Source organism: Rhineura floridana, chromosome 1 (assembly GCF_030035675.1).
Source record: "Rhineura floridana isolate rRhiFlo1 chromosome 1, rRhiFlo1.hap2, whole genome shotgun sequence".
NCBI classification, from domain to species: Eukaryota; Metazoa; Chordata; class Lepidosauria; order Squamata; family Rhineuridae; genus Rhineura; species Rhineura floridana.
This window is the reverse complement of record NC_084480.1, coordinates 2128912-2149689: the sequence shown is the minus strand read 5'-3', so window position 1 is coordinate 2149689 and position 20778 is coordinate 2128912. Positions and strand designations below refer to the sequence as shown.

The 20778-nt window shown below is 50.6% G+C and overlaps 1 protein-coding gene across 5 annotated transcripts in view; it reads left to right on the top strand.

Moving 5' to 3' along the window:
• IL11RA (interleukin 11 receptor subunit alpha) overlaps positions 1-20778 on the top strand; it is a 139891-nt gene that overhangs the window by 112868 nt on the left and 6245 nt on the right. For all 5 annotated transcript variants that reach the window (XR_009760922.1, XM_061613062.1, XM_061613040.1 and 2 more), the window contains 9 exons: positions 408-507; positions 1699-1759; positions 3356-3522; positions 3756-3870; positions 12162-12197; positions 15421-15584; positions 17171-17334; positions 18829-18970; positions 19952-20047. Coding sequence is in view for 4 of the 5 variants with exons in the window: in XM_061613062.1 (XP_061469046.1) it covers positions 408-507; positions 1699-1759; positions 3356-3522; positions 3756-3870; positions 12162-12197; positions 15421-15584; positions 17171-17334; positions 18829-18970; positions 19952-20047 (1045 nt within the window). In the remaining variant the exon portion in view is untranslated. The remainder of the gene's footprint in view (positions 1-407; positions 508-1698; positions 1760-3355; positions 3523-3755; positions 3871-12161; positions 12198-15420; positions 15585-17170; positions 17335-18828; positions 18971-19951; positions 20048-20778) is intronic.

Sequence of the window (20778 nt, the reverse complement as noted above, 5' to 3'; positions counted from 1 at the left end):
CAAGGTGGGATGCCTAGTTCTCTCCCTCACCATTTTATCCTCCTAACAACCCTGTGAGGTAGGTTAAGCTGAGAGATAGAAACTGGCCCAGAATCACCCAGTGAGCTTTGTGGCTGGAGTGTGGATTGGAGCCCTGGCTTCCCAGCCTGAATCCAGCACTCAAACCACCACACCCCGCTGGTGTAGCTAGGAAAAGCTGGATAAGAGGATAAGGCAGAGAAGGGAGGAGGAACAATTGCCAAAAGACTCATAGGAATGGGGAGCAGGGTGTGTGCGTCCTGATTGTGTTTTCTCCTTCCTAGTAGCCAATTTTGAGAATTAATCCCCCCTTATATTCACCCTTTGACAACTTGCCTTACAGTATTTATTCTTTCTCTTCACCCCCTCCCTGTTTCTCTGGCTCTCAGATGCTGACCCCTGTCTCATATGTCGGCAGAGTGGTGGTCCTCTTGGCGGCTGTTTTGGTGACCACATCCATCACCATGTCGGGAGAATGGGGAGAAGAAGGTGAGCTGACAGCTGCTGGGTAATGTCTGCCTGGGGTTTGAAGGGTTCTTGGCAGAACTAGGGCCAGGGAGTCTTCCCAGAATCAGGCGAAGGAGCAGGCAAGGTGAGAGCGACCAGGGCAGAGAGGCAGGAAGCAGGTGCAGCGGATGGAGGGGTGCTCAGTGGGAGAGCAGGACAGGAATGTAAGGAGCTGCCCAATATTTGGACTGGGTCCAGGGTGACCTTAGGAGAAGGGCTGTGGCTCTGTGGCAGAGCATCGGCCTTGCATGCAGACGGTCCCAGGTTCAATTCCCAGTGGCATCTCCGGGCAGGGCTGGGAGACACCTGCCTGAAACGCTGGAGAGCCACTGCTGCCAGTCAGGGTAGACAATACTGAGCTAGATGGAGCAACGGCCTGACTCCATAGAAGGCAGCTTCCCGTGTCCCTATGAACTTGGGGACTCCCTCTACCAACTTTCCCCAACCTGATGCCCTCCAGATATTTTAGATTACAACTCCCATCAGCCCCAGCCAGCACCTGCAGGGAGTTCTAGCCCGAAACATCCAGAGGGCGCCATGGGCTCCTTCACCAGAGTCACCAGAGAGCCAGAGGTTCAAGGACTCACCTGTCTGTCATGCATTTCATGTTGCTGACAGCCGCATCTCTTGACCAGTTTGGGAGCAGCCTGCTTCCTTTTCCTGCTGGAGTGGGTGAAGCTCCAGCCACCCAAATCTGCCTCGTTCCTTGGATTGGGGCTTGTGAGCTGAGTTAAAAGCAAGCTTTCACACAGCAAGCTTTATGAAGACCCCACTCTGACAGAATGCCCTCTTCCTAAGCCCCTTTGTCCTTCAGTTTAATCTCCCTTATGGCTCCTTGCCCATTGGCCTCTGAAGCCTCAAGCGAGCCAGTCCCCCAGGCACCTGGTTGGCCACTGTGAGAACAGGATGCTGGACTAGATGGACCACTGGCCTGATCCAGCAGGCTCTTCTTATGTTCTTATGTTCTTATGTTCGACTGCTGCAAGGCAGCTGCTCAGCACAAAGCTTTGGGCATCCGGGTTGGGACTCTTCCTACCAAGGAGGGTCCCATTATTGGGGGATTACCCAGAATAGTGCTACATTCCACGGACGGGGCTGAGCCAGGAACCAGAAAGCAGTTCCTTCTGTCCTCGCCAGTTTCCTCATGCTCATGGGCCACTCTCTCTTTTCCAGGGGTGACGTATGGCCAGCTGGGAAAAGATGTGATCCTGACGTGTGCGGGAGCGAGTCCAGGGTAGGTCTCTCCAAGTGGTCGTGGTCCCATCCAGAGGGGTCATACAAAGTCTCTGGTCGCTGGAGGTGAGGCGCAGGCCACTTTGGGGCACAGCAGGGTCGTGGAGGCTGGTGGCTCTATCTCAGTGGGGCAGTGGAATTCACTCTTTGTTTAGTCCAAAGTGGGACCTTGGACGGTTCCTTGAAGGACTAAAACCCAGAGTGGATTCTGACGCCCCACTGGCATGGGGCCGCCAGCCACCACTGGAGTAGGCTGATTCCATGTGACAAGATGCCAGCGCTTCCCAGCCATCTCATACAGTGCGCCACCCTTTGTTTACTGCAGCTTTTGCCCCAATCTGGTGCCCTCCAAATGTTTTGGACTGCAGACTGCATCTCCCATCTGCACCAGCCAGCCCAGCTGTGTGATGCTAGGGCTGATGGGAGTTGTAGTTCAAATCAGCTGGAGGAGAGCAGGCTGGCAGAGGGTGGTGTAAGGCATCCAGGGCTTGCCCCCGCTCTTCCCCCAGTAGGTTTCCCTGCTACTACCCTAAGCTCTCTTAAGAGGTCAGGATTTCGGGTGAGGAAGAATTCTTCTCCCTGCCAAACCTGCAGGTTTTATGTTCAATATTGCCTTAACATTTTTGTTTATGAAATTCAATCTTGAGGTGCTTTAAAGCATGGGTGTGGCCCTTCAAGCCTTTCCGCTTGGCCCTTGGGCCCCAGGCCATGCTCCTCACTGGCCCTTACTGAGGCCTGACTGGAATGTGGCCTGGAATAGGGATAGCACCCCGTGCTGGCCTGGATGGAGAGGAGCCTCTGCTTTTGTGTGGCTGGACGACACTCCACGATTCAGAGTTAAAAATTGCATCTGTTGCTCTACCTCCTTTTGCCTCTGGCCCCCAGAAGGTTACTCAAGAGGGGATGCGGCCCTCGGATTGAAAAAGTTCCCAACTCCTGCTTTTGCGAAACAAAAAAAAAAACACTGAATCTTAATTGTTAAAGTTTAGGGTGTGTATGTTTGTGTTTAAGTGCTTCCCAAGATGGAGTTTCACATGCAGAATCTGAAAAGCAGTACTGCATTTTGTTTCAACTTTACTTCGTCCCCCCCAAAAAAAAAACACTAGAAAAATTTTTCTCGCGCTTCCCCCCTCCTCCCCATCTCTTACAGGTCTTCCTCTAAGAGCAGCCGGAGGTGCCCTCCCATGGCAATCGCAGCTGTGGCACGGTCGCCGTGGTGTTTTGTTTGGTTAAAAAAGACGGCTTTCCATTGTCACTGTCATTTTATTGTGCAGTAAAAACAGCTGGGTGGGGAAATGGTGCTTTCAAAACCAAATAGCAGCCAGCATGTGGGTGTGCATGTGAGCATGCTTGCGCATAGATATTAGGTGGGAACCAGTAGGGGCCCTGATCCAGATTGGAAGGGTGGTGCTGGATCGTGGCCGCCTCAGTGCTGCTTTTCCTTCAAAATCAAAGTGACAGCATTAAGCACACTTTTCCCATTAATACATAAGCACATTTTTAGATGGTTTTGAATAGAGCTGGGGGGGGAGCCCCCAGTTCCCTCCCTGCCCCTTCTGCCTCCCACTCGGCCTCATGGCGGCTTTCTGGCTTCTAGCTCCCCGGTGGAATGGCGGTGGGATGGCGCCACGGTGCTCCCGGGGGACTCGGCAGCCCCGCCAGGGCAGCTCCTCCTGCCCCGTGCCCAGCTCGCCTCCGAAGGGATCTACAGCTGCCACGACACCAGCGGGCTCCTCCTCAGCTCCACTGCGCTTCGTCTCGGCCGTAAGTTTGGGGTTGGTGCAAAGGGGCCGGGGCCTTCTTGGGAGCGCAGGAGAGATGGCTCTCACACTCCTGTGTTTCGCTGGGCCAGCCTGGAGCTTTCCGAGGGTGAAGGGGGTGGTCTGGTCAAAGCTCTGCCTGTCTTGGGCAGGAGGTGGGAGTCATCCAGGGAAGGCCAGCCAGCCTCCTGCCTCTGGTTGTGCCTACCACCAAGCAGCGCCTTGCCTCCCCTGCAGGCCTGCCCGGGGTGCCCTCCTTCTCCTGCAGAGCGTCAAACTATGAGAACTTTTCCTGCTTCTGGGCTTCCAGTGTCGAGACCTTTCTGCCAACCAGATACATCGCCACCTATAGGTACGCCCGCGCATCTCTGTGTATATGTGGGCCTGTGCTTGTGGGCCTGCGCCACGCTGCGTTGTGTGCATCACTGCAGACTGTTGCAGATTTGTGTGTGTGTGGAGTGTCCACGAAGGAGAGTTCTGTCTGAGTGGCTTCTGGTCTGGGCACCTTCTCCAGAGACCCCTTTGCTGGGGAGCAGAGGGCACAGAAACCAGCCTGTGAGGGAGCAGAGCAGGCACAAGCTCACATGGCAAAGCGTCACCTCTCCGCTCAGTGGCAAGCCCTGTCCCCTTCTTAGTGGACGGGTTTTGTGCTGGATCTACTTTGACAGGGCTAGCTTCATCCTTGCCCTCCTCACCCTGACCCTCTTGCTTGCAGTTCAGCTCTTCCCATTGTGGGGAATGAGGCTTCTTTTGCAAGACTGACACTTCCCATGCAGAGGTACATCTGGCAGGACATGAGCTACTCCTTCTTTCCTTCCGGAACCAGCTGCCACATCAACAGGGCTGGCTCCTGGAGAAACACGGCCACTCACTTGCCTGCAAGGTTCAAGGATGGTTTGTGGCCTTTGCATGGCAGTCTGTTGCTGTGGCAGAAGGGAGAGGCTGCGTGATCCTCCCTTCTGCAACTTGACACGCACACACATGTAGAAATGAATGACCCAATGTAGATTCGTTGGGGTAGCCTTAAGCAAGTCACTCAGCGCCTCTGAGGATTATCATCCAAGTGTGTGGCACCTCTTAAGTTTCATGTTTTTGATTTGAGCTTTCCATTTCATGGAAAGGCGGGATACAAATATCAGTAATTAAGGCAATAAATTAAGAGAAGCAAGTACGAAATGCTGGCTGAGTTTTCTTTTTCCTCCTTCCCCCTTACCTCTTTTCCTTTTGTGTCCTGTCGTTTAGATTGTACGCCTGAGGGCAGGGAGCTGTCTTATCACTGACATTTGTAAACTGCTCTGGGAGCTTTTTTGGGCCAAAGACGGGGGTGTGTGCATTGGTTGTTGCTCTGGTGACGTGAGCAGCTCCATCCTCCGCTACTCTGTTCACATGCATACATCATTTTCATGAACTGTTGCGTTTGCAAAGAAGTGGCCAATTGTGGCGTATGAACTGATCCTGAGCTGAGACGTTTGCTTTTTAAAATCTTGCCTGGAGCCACTTAGTTCTCCGACTCAACCATGTAGCCCCTCCGGCCTTTTCTGCTGCACTTCTGTGATGGCATCGTGGACTGATCAAAGGACTGGTCAGCTGGGCCAGTGTCTTTCATGGCACTCGGACCCATTTTTTGGTTGGTGCAGGCAGAGTAAAGGGATAAGGTGGGCCTGGGGGGGTGGGGGACAAAGATAGGGAGGGAAGCTGCTGCTTCAGCTGCTGCTAGAATTCTGGCTTGGCTGCCTCTCAGCGTTCTCCTGCCCTGCACAGAGTAGCAAGATTGTTGTGTTCTTTTCCAAGCTCTGTTCGCTGGAATGGAGACCTTCCCAAAAGCGCATCACACAGGTTTCCATTGCTCCATCCAAGCCGATACTCACAAAAAGATTTGGCTTTCCAGCCAAAGGGGAGGGGCTCTGACTGGCCACCCAGCATTCCAGAAGGGTGGAGTCACCGTGCCGAGACATGGAGCGGGCCCTTCCAGGCGCACCATCACCACAGCGAGAAATGGAGGGAGAAGCCCCTTAGGCACATTTCTGCCACAATTGGCAAGGCAGCAGAAATCCACTCTCCAGGGCCAAGAAGCACATCCATCCAGGGCAGGACTTCTGCATGGAGGCCTTGTGGAGGGGGGACAGCCTGCCTGGTTTATTAGCCTGGGCTGGAGGCAAACAGGCTGCAGTAAGCAAGGCCAGCCAGTTGAACCGATGCAGCAACAGACCAGGCCGTGCATCGCCCCATCAGTTCACCATCCTAGCATTCTTTTAAGAAGAGTGCCTGCGCTGGATCGACTCATGGTCTGGGCAGCCTTTATCTGTGACTGGGATGCCAGAGAAGAAAGTGGATGGATGCAGCCATCGCCACCCCTCCCCAGCCCGCAGTGGGGAAGTCATCTCACTAGTCAGAAGAAGCTGGAGACAGCAGCTGAAGAGGGCTTGGAGGCGAAGGCGTGCACTTGTCAGGGTGGAGGCCATTTTGTCCCACTGTTGGCTCTGCTCAGGTGGCCTTTGCAGGATTTCTCATCTATTTTTTAAAAAAGATTAAATTATTATTATTATTATTATTATTATTATTATTAATTATTATTATTATTATTATTTATTACATTTGTATACCGCCCTGTAGCCAAAGCTCTCTGGGCGGTTTACAATTCAAAACATTAAAAACAAATATACAAGTATACACATTTAAAAACACTTAAAAAAAAAAACAATTTAAAAACACATCCTAAAATGCCTAAATTGAATTAAAATTAAAGATATTCAAGACAGGCAAAGGTGAGGTGAGTGTACATGCTGTGAGCAGGGATCCCGCTTTTGTAAAGAACGATCTTTGTCCAGCATGAGCTGGATGCTGGCTTCTCCATAGAGAACATGAGATTAATGGCATCAGAGAGGTCTTGTATGAAGAACGTATGAACTCAGACTAGGAGCCTGTCGAGACCAGCACTGTCTGTCCTGGCTGACGGTGGCTCCAGGGGGCCTTTTCCTGTCCTGCTGCTTGAAATCCTTTTACCAGGGATTAAAGCTTGGGGGGCCTTCTGGGTGTGCAGTGGGGGCTTCTGCCCCACTGAGCTAAATCCCCAGACCCGCTTCATTCCAGGATCCAGGCTGGCAGGAAACCAACAGAGCTGCTCCAGGCAGGCTCATCAAGCTGCTCTCTCCCCCACCTTCAGCAGTTTAAGGTTTCTTCAGCTCCACCTGCCTGGCTTGGTTTTAACTCTGGGCGAGAGCCAAGATGAAGCTCAGCTGTCCAGCTGATGCTCTGCCCACGGCTGGTGGTGCTCGGAAGAACTGCACAACTGTGCTCAGCGCCTACAAAACCTCAGGGGCAGGAGGTTGCTGCCCCATTTCTGGTTTAAAGGCAGGCCCTTAACTGTAGATTTCCCATCGGAGAATCATAGAATAGAAACAAGCATAGTAGAGTTGGAAGGGCCATCCAGTCCAACCCCCTGCTCAATGCAGGAATCCAAATCAAAGCATTCCCGACAGATGGCTGTCCAGCTGCCTCTTGAAGGCCTCCAGTGTCGGAGAGCCCACTACCTCTCTAGGTCATTGGTTCCACTGTCGCATGGCTCTAACAGGAAGTTTTTCCTGATGTCCAGTTGAAATCTGGCTTCCTGCAACTTGAGCCCATTATTCCGTGTCCTGCACTCTGGGACGATCGAGAAGAGATCCTGGCCCTCCTTTGTGTGACAACCTTTCATGTACTTGAAGAGTGCTATCATATCTCCCCTCAGTCTTCTCTTCTCCAGGCTAAACATGCCCAGTTCTTTCAGTCTCTCCTCACAGGGCTTTGTTTCCAGTCCCCTGATCATCCTTGTTGCCCTCCTCTGAACCTGTTCCAGTTTGTCTGCATCCTTCTTGAAGTGCGGAGACCAGAACTGAACGCAGTGCTCAAGATGAGTGCTGAATAGAGGGGAACTAATACTTCACGCGATTTGGAAGCAGGAGAGCTTTCCAAAACCAGAAGATTCTCTGTGGCGAGGGATTTCATATGCTATAAATCTGGGCGTGTAGTTTCTGCCTGCTCAGCACATGGCTGGCTTGGGAGTTTATTTCAGGCTATACAATGTACTCAGTGTTTGTGGGTAATGGCTGCCCCACTCAAAGAAGCCCCACCTCCTCCAACCTGGGGGCCCCTAAAAGTATTATTGATTAATTTTGTATCCCCTTCTTCTTCCAATGGAGGCAAGGAAACACCATAAAACAATGCAATTAAAAATGAAATAAAAACCATCTAAAACCATCTTTCAGACATCTGAAGAAATGTAAAATACTCAGATAGCCTCAGAGCTGCTAATTTCAAGGTGGCCAGGAACAGCCAGCCATCAAATGTCTGGGTGAGCAGGAATGTTTTTAAATTCCTCCTGGATGTTAATAATGAAGGAGACAGGCGCGCCTCACCAGGGAGGGCATTCCACAAACAGCCACTGAGAAGCCTTGTCCTGGGTCAGCACCAACTGGGCACCACCAACAAGGCTTCCCCATTTGCCCTGCTAGGCCATTTTGGCCTTGGCAGGTATGAGGCAGGTAAAGACACTACTCAGCCAAAAGTGGTATTTGCTGGCACTGCTGATCAGCTAATCGTCATTTAGTTCGATATGGAACCACACAGGGAAAGGAAAATGAGTCACCTGGCATCATTGTGATGTCAAGTGATTGACAGGTGGACAACTTGGCCCATGGGGGTTTGAGGAAGTAAACATCCAGCCTTCCAGGTGAATCCAATTCCCAACCTTGATTTAGAGGGATCCCTTCTGTCTTTGTCCAGGGGACTTACATCCGCAGTGCCATGCACCCACCTCTGCTGTGGAGCACAGCTGCAGTTTGAGTGCACCTGGCAGCCTTTTGTGGCCCTGAGTATGCCCACCCACATGGGGCCTCCTGGGCTTCTGAGTGTTAGCAACAGCGCCCCCTGGTGCTGCACTTGAGTTTTGGGTTGCATCAGGCTTTGATAAGATGGTGGCCATGTCTCCTACTTTGCAGAGGGGGGCAGGTTTCCCTCTGTTGGAAGCAGTGGCCATTGGTGGCTCCATGTCAGTGGGATAGTGGAATCCGCTCTAGGTTTTAGTCTGAATTTTCAAGGTGCTGAACTTAGGACAGCTCCTTGAAAGTTTAGGCTAAAAGCCGGAGTGGATTCCACTGCCCCATTGACATGGAGCCACCATGGATTGGAAGGGCTGTCTGACGCAAGCCCGGTTTAAAGTTAAAGAACCCTAAGAGAGGGGAGAAATGGGAAGGCAAGGTGAAGGCCTTGAAGTTGCCCACCAGCCATTACCAGACATGCAGGGTACTAGTCACTGTCCTGGCCAACCCTACTGGATTCAGGCTCACTGATGTATTTTTCTCTGTTGTGTTTAATGTGGAATTTCGGCTTGGAGCGTTTCATAGATCAGCTTACAGAGTACACAGGATTCTGCATCACTACGCAACATAACTAGGTGTGACTACTCAAAGCTAAGACATTGTCACAGCAGCTAGACACACCCTCTGAGGCCCTTTGAGGAGGTTCGGGGTGGGCTTCTCTGTTTGTGTGGGGAAGGTTTCACTGAACGGGCACTAAGTTGAAAAGCTGGTGCTATCTGTGCACACCTGCGCATCTGGCTGTGCGTCTTTGGTGGCGGCGGCACTTCGTCAAGATCCGCCTTGGATACTGATTCAGGTTCAGCCTTAGATTCCTCTCCTCTAGAGGAGGCGCACGTGGCGGCAGCAGAAGAGGGAGGGTGGCCCTGGCTCGTGGTCAGGCAGTGTTTCTGCAGTTGTAGCTGGAGCTAAGGGGGTGACGCTGTCACTGTCAGAAGTGCTGGAACCTTCTCCCTGTGGCAGACCGCCGGGCCCGTCCCCTGGCCCCTCTTTGATCTCCTCCTGATCTCTCCAGAAGGCTCCACCGGGCTCATGACAGCCACAGTCTTGCCTACTGTGGTGAGATACGTTGCATTTCTAGTTAGACTCCATTCATTATTTCCAAACTTGCTTCTGTACATATAAATTGTCAGGTGCAAATGGTGCCCTCTTTTGTTCTTTTTTGGGGGGAGATGGATTTCCTCTACCTTTATTTTGTGCTGCGTATGCATCAACCCTAGCTAGGCTCTGAGAAGAGGCTGCCTCCTTCTGGACAACCCTGGGAATTATGCTGGAGCAGCAGGCTGGTGGCCATTGCACCTTACCTTGCAGAACAGAACAGGCCCCCATGTGACCTGTAGTGGTGAGTGGGTGCTGGCTCACAGTAGTGAGTGTGCCTCCCCCAAAATGCTTAGCAGGAGCACTGCTGATGTAGCATAGGAGATCAACAGCAGGAGCTGTGAGCCACAAAGTGCAAGGTAGCCCTCCCCTCAGCCACAAGCTCTCCAGCGAAGTGTTGCTCATGTGCCACTGTCACTCGGTCCTGGCCTTCCCTTCCTCCATGTTGCCACCATTCTCCAGTATGGGGATCATAGTGTAATCATAGTTGTGTATCTATCTATCTATCTATCTATCTATCTATCTATCTATCTATCTATCTATCTATCTATCTATCTATCTATCTATCTATCTCTCTATCTATCTATCTATCTATCTATCTCTCTATCTATCTATCTATCTATCTATCTATCTATCTATCTATCTATCTATCTATCTATCTATCTATCTATCTATCTATCTATCTATCTCTCTATCTCTCTATCTATCTATCTCTCTATCTCTCTATCTCTCTATCTATCTATCTATCTATCTATCTATCTATCTATCTATCTATCTATCTATCTATCTCTCTATCTATCTATCTATCTATCACCTTCCAGATACTTCTCAAGGCAATGTACAAAATACAATAAAAACTGCATAGAAGGTTTAAACGACACACACACACCAAAAATAACTCATAATTTGCAAAATAGATTCCTGTGGTGGCATTCATCTGACTGGGAAAGCCCGTTGGGGCAAAAATGTCTTGAATTGTTTCCTGAAAGGGCAGATAGTGGGAACTTACCGTATTTTGACAGGAATGCTATTCCAAAGAATTTTTTTTTAATGTTTTTAACGTTGTTTTGTTTTAATTGTATTTTAAGGTCTTTTTATGACATTTTAAAGTGTTTTTAATGTTTCTGTTTGCTGCCCTGGGCTCCTGCTGGGAGGAAGGGCGGGGTATAAATCAAATAATAAATAAATAAAAGAAAAGGAGGGGGCGGCCACACTGAAAGCCCTGCTCCAAGTCACTGTGGTGAGTAACATTAATAACAACAACAAACAACAACAACAATAATAATGTAATAATTACAATATAGTTGCAATAATTACTGAGATAATATATGTGAAGCAACTTCAACTGTGTCCTATGAACACTATGATTTTTCTGTATTTTGTACAGCACCTGACACACACTGAATAGATGGTATATAATCGTAAAGTTCTGCTCTCAAGCTGGCAGGCTGTTTTGACCCCACAGCCCCTCTGCTGCTGCCTTCTGCTTCCGGGTGGGCTTCCTGCGTTTGCTCTCTTCTGTAGTGATTGGAGGGTCCCTCATCCCCCCACCCCCATGACAGATCTCCTCGGGAGGTTGAAAGGGCCCTGGCTTGAGACCCTGGGGTCGGCGAATGGCCTCATTGGTCTGGCAGTGGGCGTGTTCCCACCCCTGCTTGGAGAGCTGTTTCAGGATGAATGGCAACCCTTGAATGGGGGATTGCCTCCTCCTGACGTTTGCTGTGCCACTCAGAGGTGGACAAACCTCTGTTGTTGCTCTTCTCCATATTCATAATTCATTACCACATATGCAGATTTATTGCTTCCCCAGACCTTGTCATTTAGGTTGAGCTGAGAATAGCGAAGGCCAGAGCAATTATTGATTTATTTATTTTATTACATTTTTAGACCACCCTATAGCAACAAGCTCTCAGGGCGGTGTACAACAGGGTAAAAACAGATTAAAATACATGTGGGTATGAGTACAATACAATAGAAAACATTTTTAAAAACAAAATTAAGACAAAAGATTAAAATTAAAATAAATGAAAATTAAATTTAAAATGCCTGGGCAAAGAGGTAGGTCTTTACCTGGCGCCGAAAAGATAACAAAGAAGGCGCCAGGCGTATCTCGTCAGGGAGGGCGTTCCATAATTCGGGGGCCACCACTGAGAAGGCCCTAGCTCTAGTTATTGCTCTCCGGGCCTCCCTATGCATTGGAACCCGGAGAAGGGCCTTCGATGTCGAGCGCAGTGACCGGGTAGGTACATAGTGGGAGAGGCGTTCCGCCAGGTATTGCGGTCCGATGCCGTTAAGTGCTTTATAGGTAAGAACCAACACTTTGAATCTGGCCCGGAAACATATTGGTAGCCAGTGCAGCTGGGCCAGGACAGGTGTTATATGGTCAGATTTTTTAGTCCAAGTAAGAACTCTGGCCGCAGCATTCTGCACCAGCTGAAGTTTCTGAACCGTCTTCAAAGGTAACCCCACGTAGAGTGCATTACAGTAGTCCAATCTAGAGGTTACCAGAGCATGGATAACTGTGGCAGCCAAGTGGCAACTGTTGCATTTCCTACATTTTGAGGCTGCTCCTACTAAGGAATGCAGACGGACGCATTCGCTTTGTGGAATGCCTGCAGTTTTCTCTCTGGACCGAAGTATTGCTAATAAGCTAGGTTTCTCAATGCCTTCCTCTGTGTCTCTTCTTTTCCAGGAAAAGGCTCCAGCAGCCCAAAGATGAGAGCCAAAGGTAAGATCTAGTAGTCCAACCCCTTGTCCCAGGACCAGCTGTCCTGTTTGTACCCCAGGGATCCCCACGGGATGGCTGATTTGGCTTCTTTTCTGAAAACTCCGTTAGAGGGAAAGCCGAGTGCTATACTGGTCAGGTGCTTAGGAATCGTTCGCCCAAGACTGAGCCGACATCCACCTCCCTCTAGCCTGGGGCCATACCTTTGATCTCTATCCTCAGTAGATAAGCGAACCCTTCCACCTCTTCCTTCTATCATTTTTTTAAATATTTGCAAACTGCTCACATTGATTATTCTTTAAAATGTATTACAACACAACCGTGTAAGTTCCTTATTAACTTGAGCTGGGGGCTTAACAAGATTGCCTTTCTTACAAGGTGCTCGAGGAGGTTTTCTCTCTCTCTCTCTCTCTCTCTCTCATAACCTTTTCTTCCAGGAAAGGTCTGGGAAGTGTGAGCAGTGTAGCCATGTTTGTTTCAGGCTGGCAGGACTTATGGATGATGAATTCTGCCCCCACTTAACTCTCCTTTCCTGGAGGCGAACCATACCCAGTTCCCTTTGGCTTTTCCTCCTAGGAAATTGGGGCCCTCAGCAGAGGAAGGCTGAATGTTTTCCAGTGGGGCTAGTCGGCTCCTTCCTTTGTGCCTGCGGAGCTTGCATGCTTTGGCCCGGCTGGTCCCATAACTCGCGAGCAGTCACCTTGCCTTATGACGTTGCTCACCCAGAAGGATCCGGCTCTGCTTCCTTTCCATGCTCATGAGGCCTTTTGCAACCTGTTTGCAACCTTCTGGGGATGTGCGGGCGTCTTGGCACTCAGCCAGGAGCAGAAAGCCCCCAGAGGAACTTGTCTCTGCCAGGACTGGCTGCGTGCAAGGACACACTTAGGCGCACAAATCACACTGACAGGCACTATTCCTGAACAGTGATGTAACTTTGGGCCAGAGGCCAGACGGGCTAGAAATGCTTGCAAAAAAGCATTGCCAGCCTTTATTGGCACTTCCAGCCTTTAACTAAACTGGTTTTCCAGTCTTGGCTTCCAGTGCAAAAAGTACACACGGCTTTCGGCACAGAGATGTGAATGGAAAGAGTGATGCCAGTCTGCACCCACAGAGGATCGTGGGCAATGATGGCTTTCAGTTTTTATCAGACATGCAAGTTGTGTGACTCTAACCCTTTGTAAAATCTCCCTCTCTCTCTCTCTGCCTGGCAGAGTAGGAAGTACTCCCCTTCAGCAAAACATTGCACCTCCACACAGGCAGGGCCGTTGGGGAAGAGCCATGGCTTGGTGACAGAGCACCTGCAAAAGGTCTCAGCTTCCATCCCTGGCTTCTCCAGGTAGGGCCAGGAAAACCCTGGAGAGCTGCTGCCAGTCAGTGCAGTCAGCACTGAGCTAGATGGGCCAATGGTCTGACTTGCATGAGGCAGCTTCCTCTGTGTTCCAGAAGGTGCTTTGCCTGCGTCCAGCCTGTGGGCCGGATCCTGATCTCCTCCACCCCCTGAGAGGCCCTAGTGTCACAAAGATGGCAGGTGACCCATTTCTGCCTGTGTGGGCAACCAGCTGGTGGCTGGCACTTGCAAAGCGCTGTGCACAGGGCTTCACAGGTGCCTGCAACCCCCCTTTGGCCCAAGCACCTCTTTACCTGCCCCACACTGGCCGTCATGTATGAGGTCATGTATAAGGCCAGTGGGCAGGGCTTGGCCAAAGTGACCTCATGAGATAAAGGGGAAGGCCTTACAAGCTCCTTGTTATTGTTTTGTAAACGTGGTGGTGGTGGTGTTCATAAGTGGCCTTGGCTGTGGGTGGTCCACCTTGTGGTCATTGTCTGTCTGCTGCTCCCAGCAGCCGTTACTGTTGCCCCCATCCTAGTCACCATCATGTTTCCATGTGGAACTATCCACATTTGTGCACCTGACACTTAAAAGCAGTGGCCACTACGAAGGCCCAAAACTGCAGCCATATATGAGAAGAAGAGCCTGGAGGACTCAAATCCCCGAATGCTCCAACCTTTCCTCCGAGGGGAGCTGCTCTGTCCCCCTGAACCAGAATGATCAAGGGGATGAGCTCCTCCCTTTTGAGGAAACCTGCAGCATCTGGGGCTTTTTAGTTTAACGAAGAGGCACGTCCGAAGTGGCATGGTAGCAGTGTATAAAATTATGCATGGCGTGAAGGAAGTCCATAGAGGAAAGTTTTTCTACCTCTCGTATAGCACTAGAACTCATGGACATCCAATGAAGCTGAATGCTGCAAGATTCAGGACAGACAAAAGGAAGTACTTCTTTACACGGCACATAGTTAAACGATGGGATTCGCTCCCACAAGAAGCTGTGATGGCCACCAGCTGGATGCCTTTAAAGACAGATTAGACAAACTCATGGAGAATAAGGCTGTCAGTGGCTACTAGCCATGATGGCTGTGCTCTGCCCCTGGGTGCAGGAGGGGAGTGAATGCTTCTTCAGAATTAAAAGGTAAACCTCCCTGCATGTAGAGGATTCACACATCAGGGAGTTGGCTAGACTAAAATCACTCAGGTGTGCTAGTCTTCGAAATGTGGGGGCCTTTTTCTCATTTTTTAAAATAAGTTTGATAATGTTGTTGTCATGTGCCTCCAAGTCGACTGCGACTTATGGTGACCCTATGAATCAGCGACCTCGAAGAGCATCTGTCATGAACCATCCTGCTCATATCTTGTAAGTTCAGGTCTGTGGCTTCCTTTATGGAAAGTTTGATAATATTCCTATATAAAAGCACACACCTTCATTCTTCTGAAGCGGTAGAGCTGTGACACAAGATTATTCTGACTGTGTAGATCAGACTTCCCCCAACCCGGCGCCCTCCAGATGTTTTGGAGTACAACCCCCATCACACCTTGTCACCATAGCTGTGCTGACTGGGGCAGGTGGGAATTGAAGTCTCAATATCTGGAGGGTGCCAGGCTGGGGGAAGGCTGGCATGGCTTGCCTCTAGGGCACAGCCAATGTGTTGGTCACCATCACCACTGTGAGGAAGAGTTCTGGTGAACTTGAAAAGGTTTCTGTGCCCTTCCAACTGGTGCTAGTAAAGCTTCTGTTTCTTGTGTTGTTTTTTCCCTTGTGGACCAACATGGCTGCCTGCATTTTTTTCCTTTTAATCACCTTCATGGGATAGGCTGGAGAAGGAGGTGGTTGCTCAGGAGAGCTGACTGATCAGACCAATGTTTTCCTATCCTGTCTTTTGTGTCTGGACAGGTCTCCGACTAGCGACATGGGGCTGTGCATCCAGGATCCTGCCCACCCGCTCTTGTGCACCGTCAGCAAATCTCAGTTCTGGAGCTCCTACCGCATGAATGTGACGGAGGTGAATCCGCTGGGCTCCAGCTTCCGACTCCAGGACATCACCGTCCAAGCCATCCGTAAGTTCTGCCCGTGGGAAAAGGAAAAATGAAAGCCCGGCCTGCCTAAGAAGGTGGACATCTTCAGGGGTGCATTGGGGCCATCTATTCTTTTGGAGCAGGAAGGAATTCCCTCCCTGTGCCCACCTCCCACCGGCCAAACTGGCTAAGGGGCCTGACTTGGTCCTTCTCCCTCATCTCTGTCCTTGGAGCACAACAGACTGTGATAGCATAGGTGCTGCAGCTGTGTGAGATCACTCCAAGTGGTGAGAAATCGTTTCTATCCAGAGACCAGCTCTAACCCAGAGGCCTAAGCAGGGAAGCCGTTCTCTAGACACCCGCCCTTCCTCCCAAAGGAACTCAGGGCAGCACACACACGAGTGACAAAACATCTGAAAATTATTGCATTTATAGTGATGTATAAATGATCGAAACTCGCACAGCATTGTCATCTGAGAGGAGGCAATCCTCCTGTGCATGAGGGAAGGGGCAACGCTCGTTTGGGAGAAGGTGCCTTTCTCAGCAGTACAGCATCTGCTTGGCATGTAGAAGCTTCCAGGTTCAGACCCCCACGTCTCCAGGCAGGGTTGGGGGAGACTCCCTGCCTGAAATCCTGGAGAGCCCCTGCAGGTCAGCGAAGATTTTTGATCCTCTCTCCTGAGATAGATGGTCCAACTGTAGGATAAGGCAGCTTCCCACATCGTTGCATTTAAAAATGGTGCTTGCCATCTGCAGTATTTATAAGTATTTGTGTTAAAATTAAATTCTTCTTTAAAGTTGAAGGCCTTATTCTAGTTGATCATAAAGTTTTTCTTAGCTGATTAATCTAACTTAGGTTCTTATGGTTGTTTGACTAAACTTTGTGGTCTTTCTTGTTCAGAACAGGGAGGAGCTCAAATGTCTATTAGGAATGATGAGGTCAGGGAGGAGACATGGAGGAAACATTTAATAATAATAACAACAACAACATGTTATTGTTATTATTTAGATTTATACCCCCCTCTTCCTCCCAATAGACATGGGTTAGACATGAGAACTAGAAACTTAGGAAGGTAATGTGGAGAATCCTGTATAGGATTCCCCCAATCTTGGGCTGTGAACACACTAACACAAAGCATTTCCATTAGCCACATGTGGAGGGGGAACGGGTTGATCCCCTGATCAGTTGCAAAATCTCTTTGCAGCTGAATTTTTTAAAAGGGCTGAAGCTGCTCCCAGCAGGTTTTACAGTGAAAAGGGGCAGGGTTTGACTAGCGGCCTGTGCCCCGTTTTCAGAAGAAAGAGGTGGAGACACTACCCTGGAACCGGCAGAACAGGGAGTGTCTCTCTACCCTTGGATAGCAGAGCATTTTCCCCATATAAACGTGACCATCATCACTGGAGCCATTTTCTTTGCTCCAGATTATAAGGGGTGGGGCGGAGTACTTCAGATGCAGGTCTCCTTATTCCAGCAGTGACACAACTTCTATGCTGCCCACACACACGCAGACAAGTCTAGTTCCAACAGTGTGGCGTTCCCTGGCAGGGGGCAGCTGAACAAGGAGGACACCAGGCTCCGGCTTCAAATCTCCTCAGTCCTTGCAGCATCTCTCTACTTTGTTCCCCAGTCAAGCCAGACCCCCCAGAGGGCCTGCGGGCAGAGCCGGTGCCTGCGGCCCCAAGACGGTTGCACGTAAGCTGGGAGTATCCTTCCTCGTGGCCCAGAGAGCCTCACTTCCAACTCAGGTTCCGGCTGCAGTATCGACCCGTCATCTACAATTCCTGGTCTGTGGTGAGTCGAGAGCACCAGGAGTGGAGAGTAGGGAGGGTGTAGAATATTGGCAAAATCAGATTTGGTTTTTTATTCTGGGATAATCCGCAAGTTCGTCTCATTGTCAAACAGGCTCCCACTCTTTGTCTGTGTTTGCGGCTGTTAGTGACATTGTGATTTTTTTAAAAAATCTGTACCTAGGATCACATAATTATTTATGTAGTTATTTTTGAAATTTGCTGCTGCTGCATACCTTATATAAATGTACTGCAGCATAAGGAATAATGAAGAAAATTACATAATTTTTTGGAAAAAATAAAAAAAAGGGAGAGGTAAGAATTGCGCTAACTAGCGGAACACAATTTATAGCGAATAGGAACCGGAAGCCCATCTGATGAATTGAAAAACAGAACAGAATGAGAGAGTGAGCCCAATCCCTAGTGGAGAGACAGGGGCTCTGGCAGAAAGAGGGTCTCCTGCCCGCTTTGGAAGCGATGGCTCTGCTGCCTCACCTTGTGCTTGCTGTTGAATACTGACCTCCCACTTTTCTTCCAAACCTGGGGCTCCAGGCTGAGAGCAGCAGAGGTCACAATCAGTGGCTCACAGTTGATTCTTTCCTGATGCATCTCTGTCATTCTGAGCAGTCTGCCCCTTGGCAGCAAGTCCTCTGGCAGACTGCACTTGGTAGTGCTGAATGCAAAAACTGGTATCTCGGTGACAACTACAAAAAGCTATGAACGTTGCTGAGGGGAAGGTGCCATAGCTCAGTGGGGGAGCACCTGCCTTGCAGTCCACTCCCTGGCAGCATCTCCAGTTAGGGCTGGGAACGAACATCCCCGTCTAAAACCCTGGAGAGCTATTGCTGCCAGGCAGTGTAGGCAGTACTGAGCCCGATGGACCCTTGGTCTGACTTGGGATAAAGGCAGCTTCCGCTGTAGCTTATCAGGGCCTCGTAGTGGACAACCTGCCCTGAAGACATTTGTCCATCGTTACCAGTCTAGAAATATGCAGCCACAGGAGACCATTAGGCACAAATCTATCCCACAGGTAGCTGCCTTATACCGAGTCAGACTGTTGGTCCATCTAGCTGAGTGTCGTCTACACTGACTGGCAGCAAATGCTCTCCAGCAGAGCTTGGAAAAGTTACTTTTTTAAACTACATCTCCCATCGGCCCCAGCCAGCATGGCCACTGGATTGGGCTGATGGGAGTTGTAGTTCAAAAAAGCTCTGCTCTCCAGGGTGTCAGGCAGAGGACATTCCCAGCCCTACCTGGAGAAGCCTTTGGGGATTGAAACTGGGGCCTTCTACATGCCAAGCAGATGCTCTGCTACTGCGCAGTGGCCCTTTCCCCCGTATTGCCACCATACTCCCATTTGGTGCCAGTCAGATCCAGTGGTGCTGTCCACCCCTGAACTGGGAGTGCACCTCAGCACCCTCGCAAGGCAGAACACTGGGAAGTGGAAGGCAGTGGCCCCATTCTGCACCTGACCACTGGGCATGCCCTGGATTTGCAGGTGGAGACAGCCAATGTGTCCGAGGTGATCACCGATGCCTTCATGGGCTTGGAGCATGTGGTCCAAGTGAGCGCTAAGGACTTCCTTGATGCCGGGAGCTGGAGCGAGTGGAGTGCTGAGGCGTGGGCCACGCCTGCCACTGGTAAGGGGCTTTGCCGGGTACCGGACACAGGCATCATGTGAATGGCTGGAAGGAGGAGGCCGCTCCAGCCGTGGGAGTTCTGGGGAGCGGGATTTTGCAGGAGGGATCCAAGAATGTATCAGAACGTCAGGTTCGTGTCATTGGAGTGGGTTAAAGCACCCTGTCGCTTTGGCACAACCCGTCCACAAAACGAAAGAACCAGGGAGAGGGAAATGCATTGAAAAGTGTATTGGGGGGAGCAACTGACTAAGGGAAATACATGGAAACACCCTGCTAGGAAACTGTGGGGGATGCAGGCCGAACTTCCATTGTCCTAGAACCACCCGTCAAACAAATCAGAACAAATGCTCCGTAATGGCTGTAACGGAATGGATATCCTCAAACCTCCATGTGCAGGAGGATCAATGCTCATCTGGAAGGGCCCTCGGTGAGTTTTGGAGAACAGGACCCGCCTTGCGTGCTCTGTGTGTGTGTTAGAGGATGCAGCCTACAGCAGGTGGGGCTGGGAGGTCTCTTTTCCTTTTCCTTGCAATTGGGAGGTGTCTGGCAGGAACTATTGGTTGGCACTGCAGTGGTGCTGGCGACGGAACAACCCCTGCCTTGAGCATACATAGGCAGCCATCTTAGGCAGGCCGGAGAATCCCCTTCTCAGTCTTTCCAAGTGCTGCCCTCACCTCCACCTGCTGCCAAGCGCCAACGGCCCCGGGTCCATGCTAGAGAACAGGAGCTGCTGTCTCCTCGATGGGCCTGTGGCCCTCTTGTGCCACGACCCTGTGCGCGCCCTGCAGATGTTGGTGGACTGCAGCTCTCCTCCTCACCCCTGGGCACTGGCCACGCTAGCTGATGGGGCAGGGCAGTCCAGCCACATCTGGAGGGCCACAGACACTCCCCAGCCCTTTCTCTTGCAGCTCCAGGCCTCTTCTGCTCCTCCAGGCAATCCTCTCTTCTCTTCCACGTAACACCTCTGTTCTCTTTCCTCAGGACAAACGGCAGCACCCAGCGAAGCCGCCACTGCCGCCGCCGAGCCCGAGTGGCCAGCTGAGGAGCCCTCTCTGGCCCCCAATAATGAGCCTGTTGGTACGTCCCTTGGAACGGCCCACACAGAGAGACACGCAGCAGCCACTCTCGGCCTGCAGCCCCAAACTCAGACCCTTCCAACCGGTATTGGGCCAAAGCGTTTGGGATGGGACAAAAATGCTCCCCAGGAGTTGGATTAATCTTTGGGATGCAGGCAAAGTCTAAGAAGAGGATGAGCTTCCCTTTAAATATAAGGTGGCCGAAGTTTTTTAACCCCCCCCGGCCCAAAAGCTGCTCCCAGCAGCCCATCTGGAACAGGAGGCCCCTGGGAATGATGCTGGTCAATGTGTCATCATTCTCAGAGGGTGTTCTGTCCCAGGAAGATGGCTTGGCTGCATGGCGTGGGTCACGGAGGGCAGTCAGAAAGCAAGAGAGATGCTCAATCAGCTTCTGTCTAAAAGGAAAACCATCTCCCTAAAAAGTCTTGGAATTTATCCACGCCCACTGGAAGTCACTCAGCATTCCCCCTCTCTTTCATGGGGGGGATGAATAGTCCTGTGAAATGGGTGTGGGTGTGTGCGTGGGTGTATTCAGCTCACCCCAGAACTTTTTTAAAAAGGCAAAAAGTGTAAAACTCTATGGAAGGTAAGTCAGGGCCAATGTTGGGCAAAGATTTTGTAGGACTGAGCTGGGAGTTTGCTTGTCCTGTAAGAGTCCTTGTGGCCTCTCTGCAGCTCTCCCTAGGCTTTGCATGTGAGCATTCTGTTTTGGAACAGGTCCATGATCCTGAT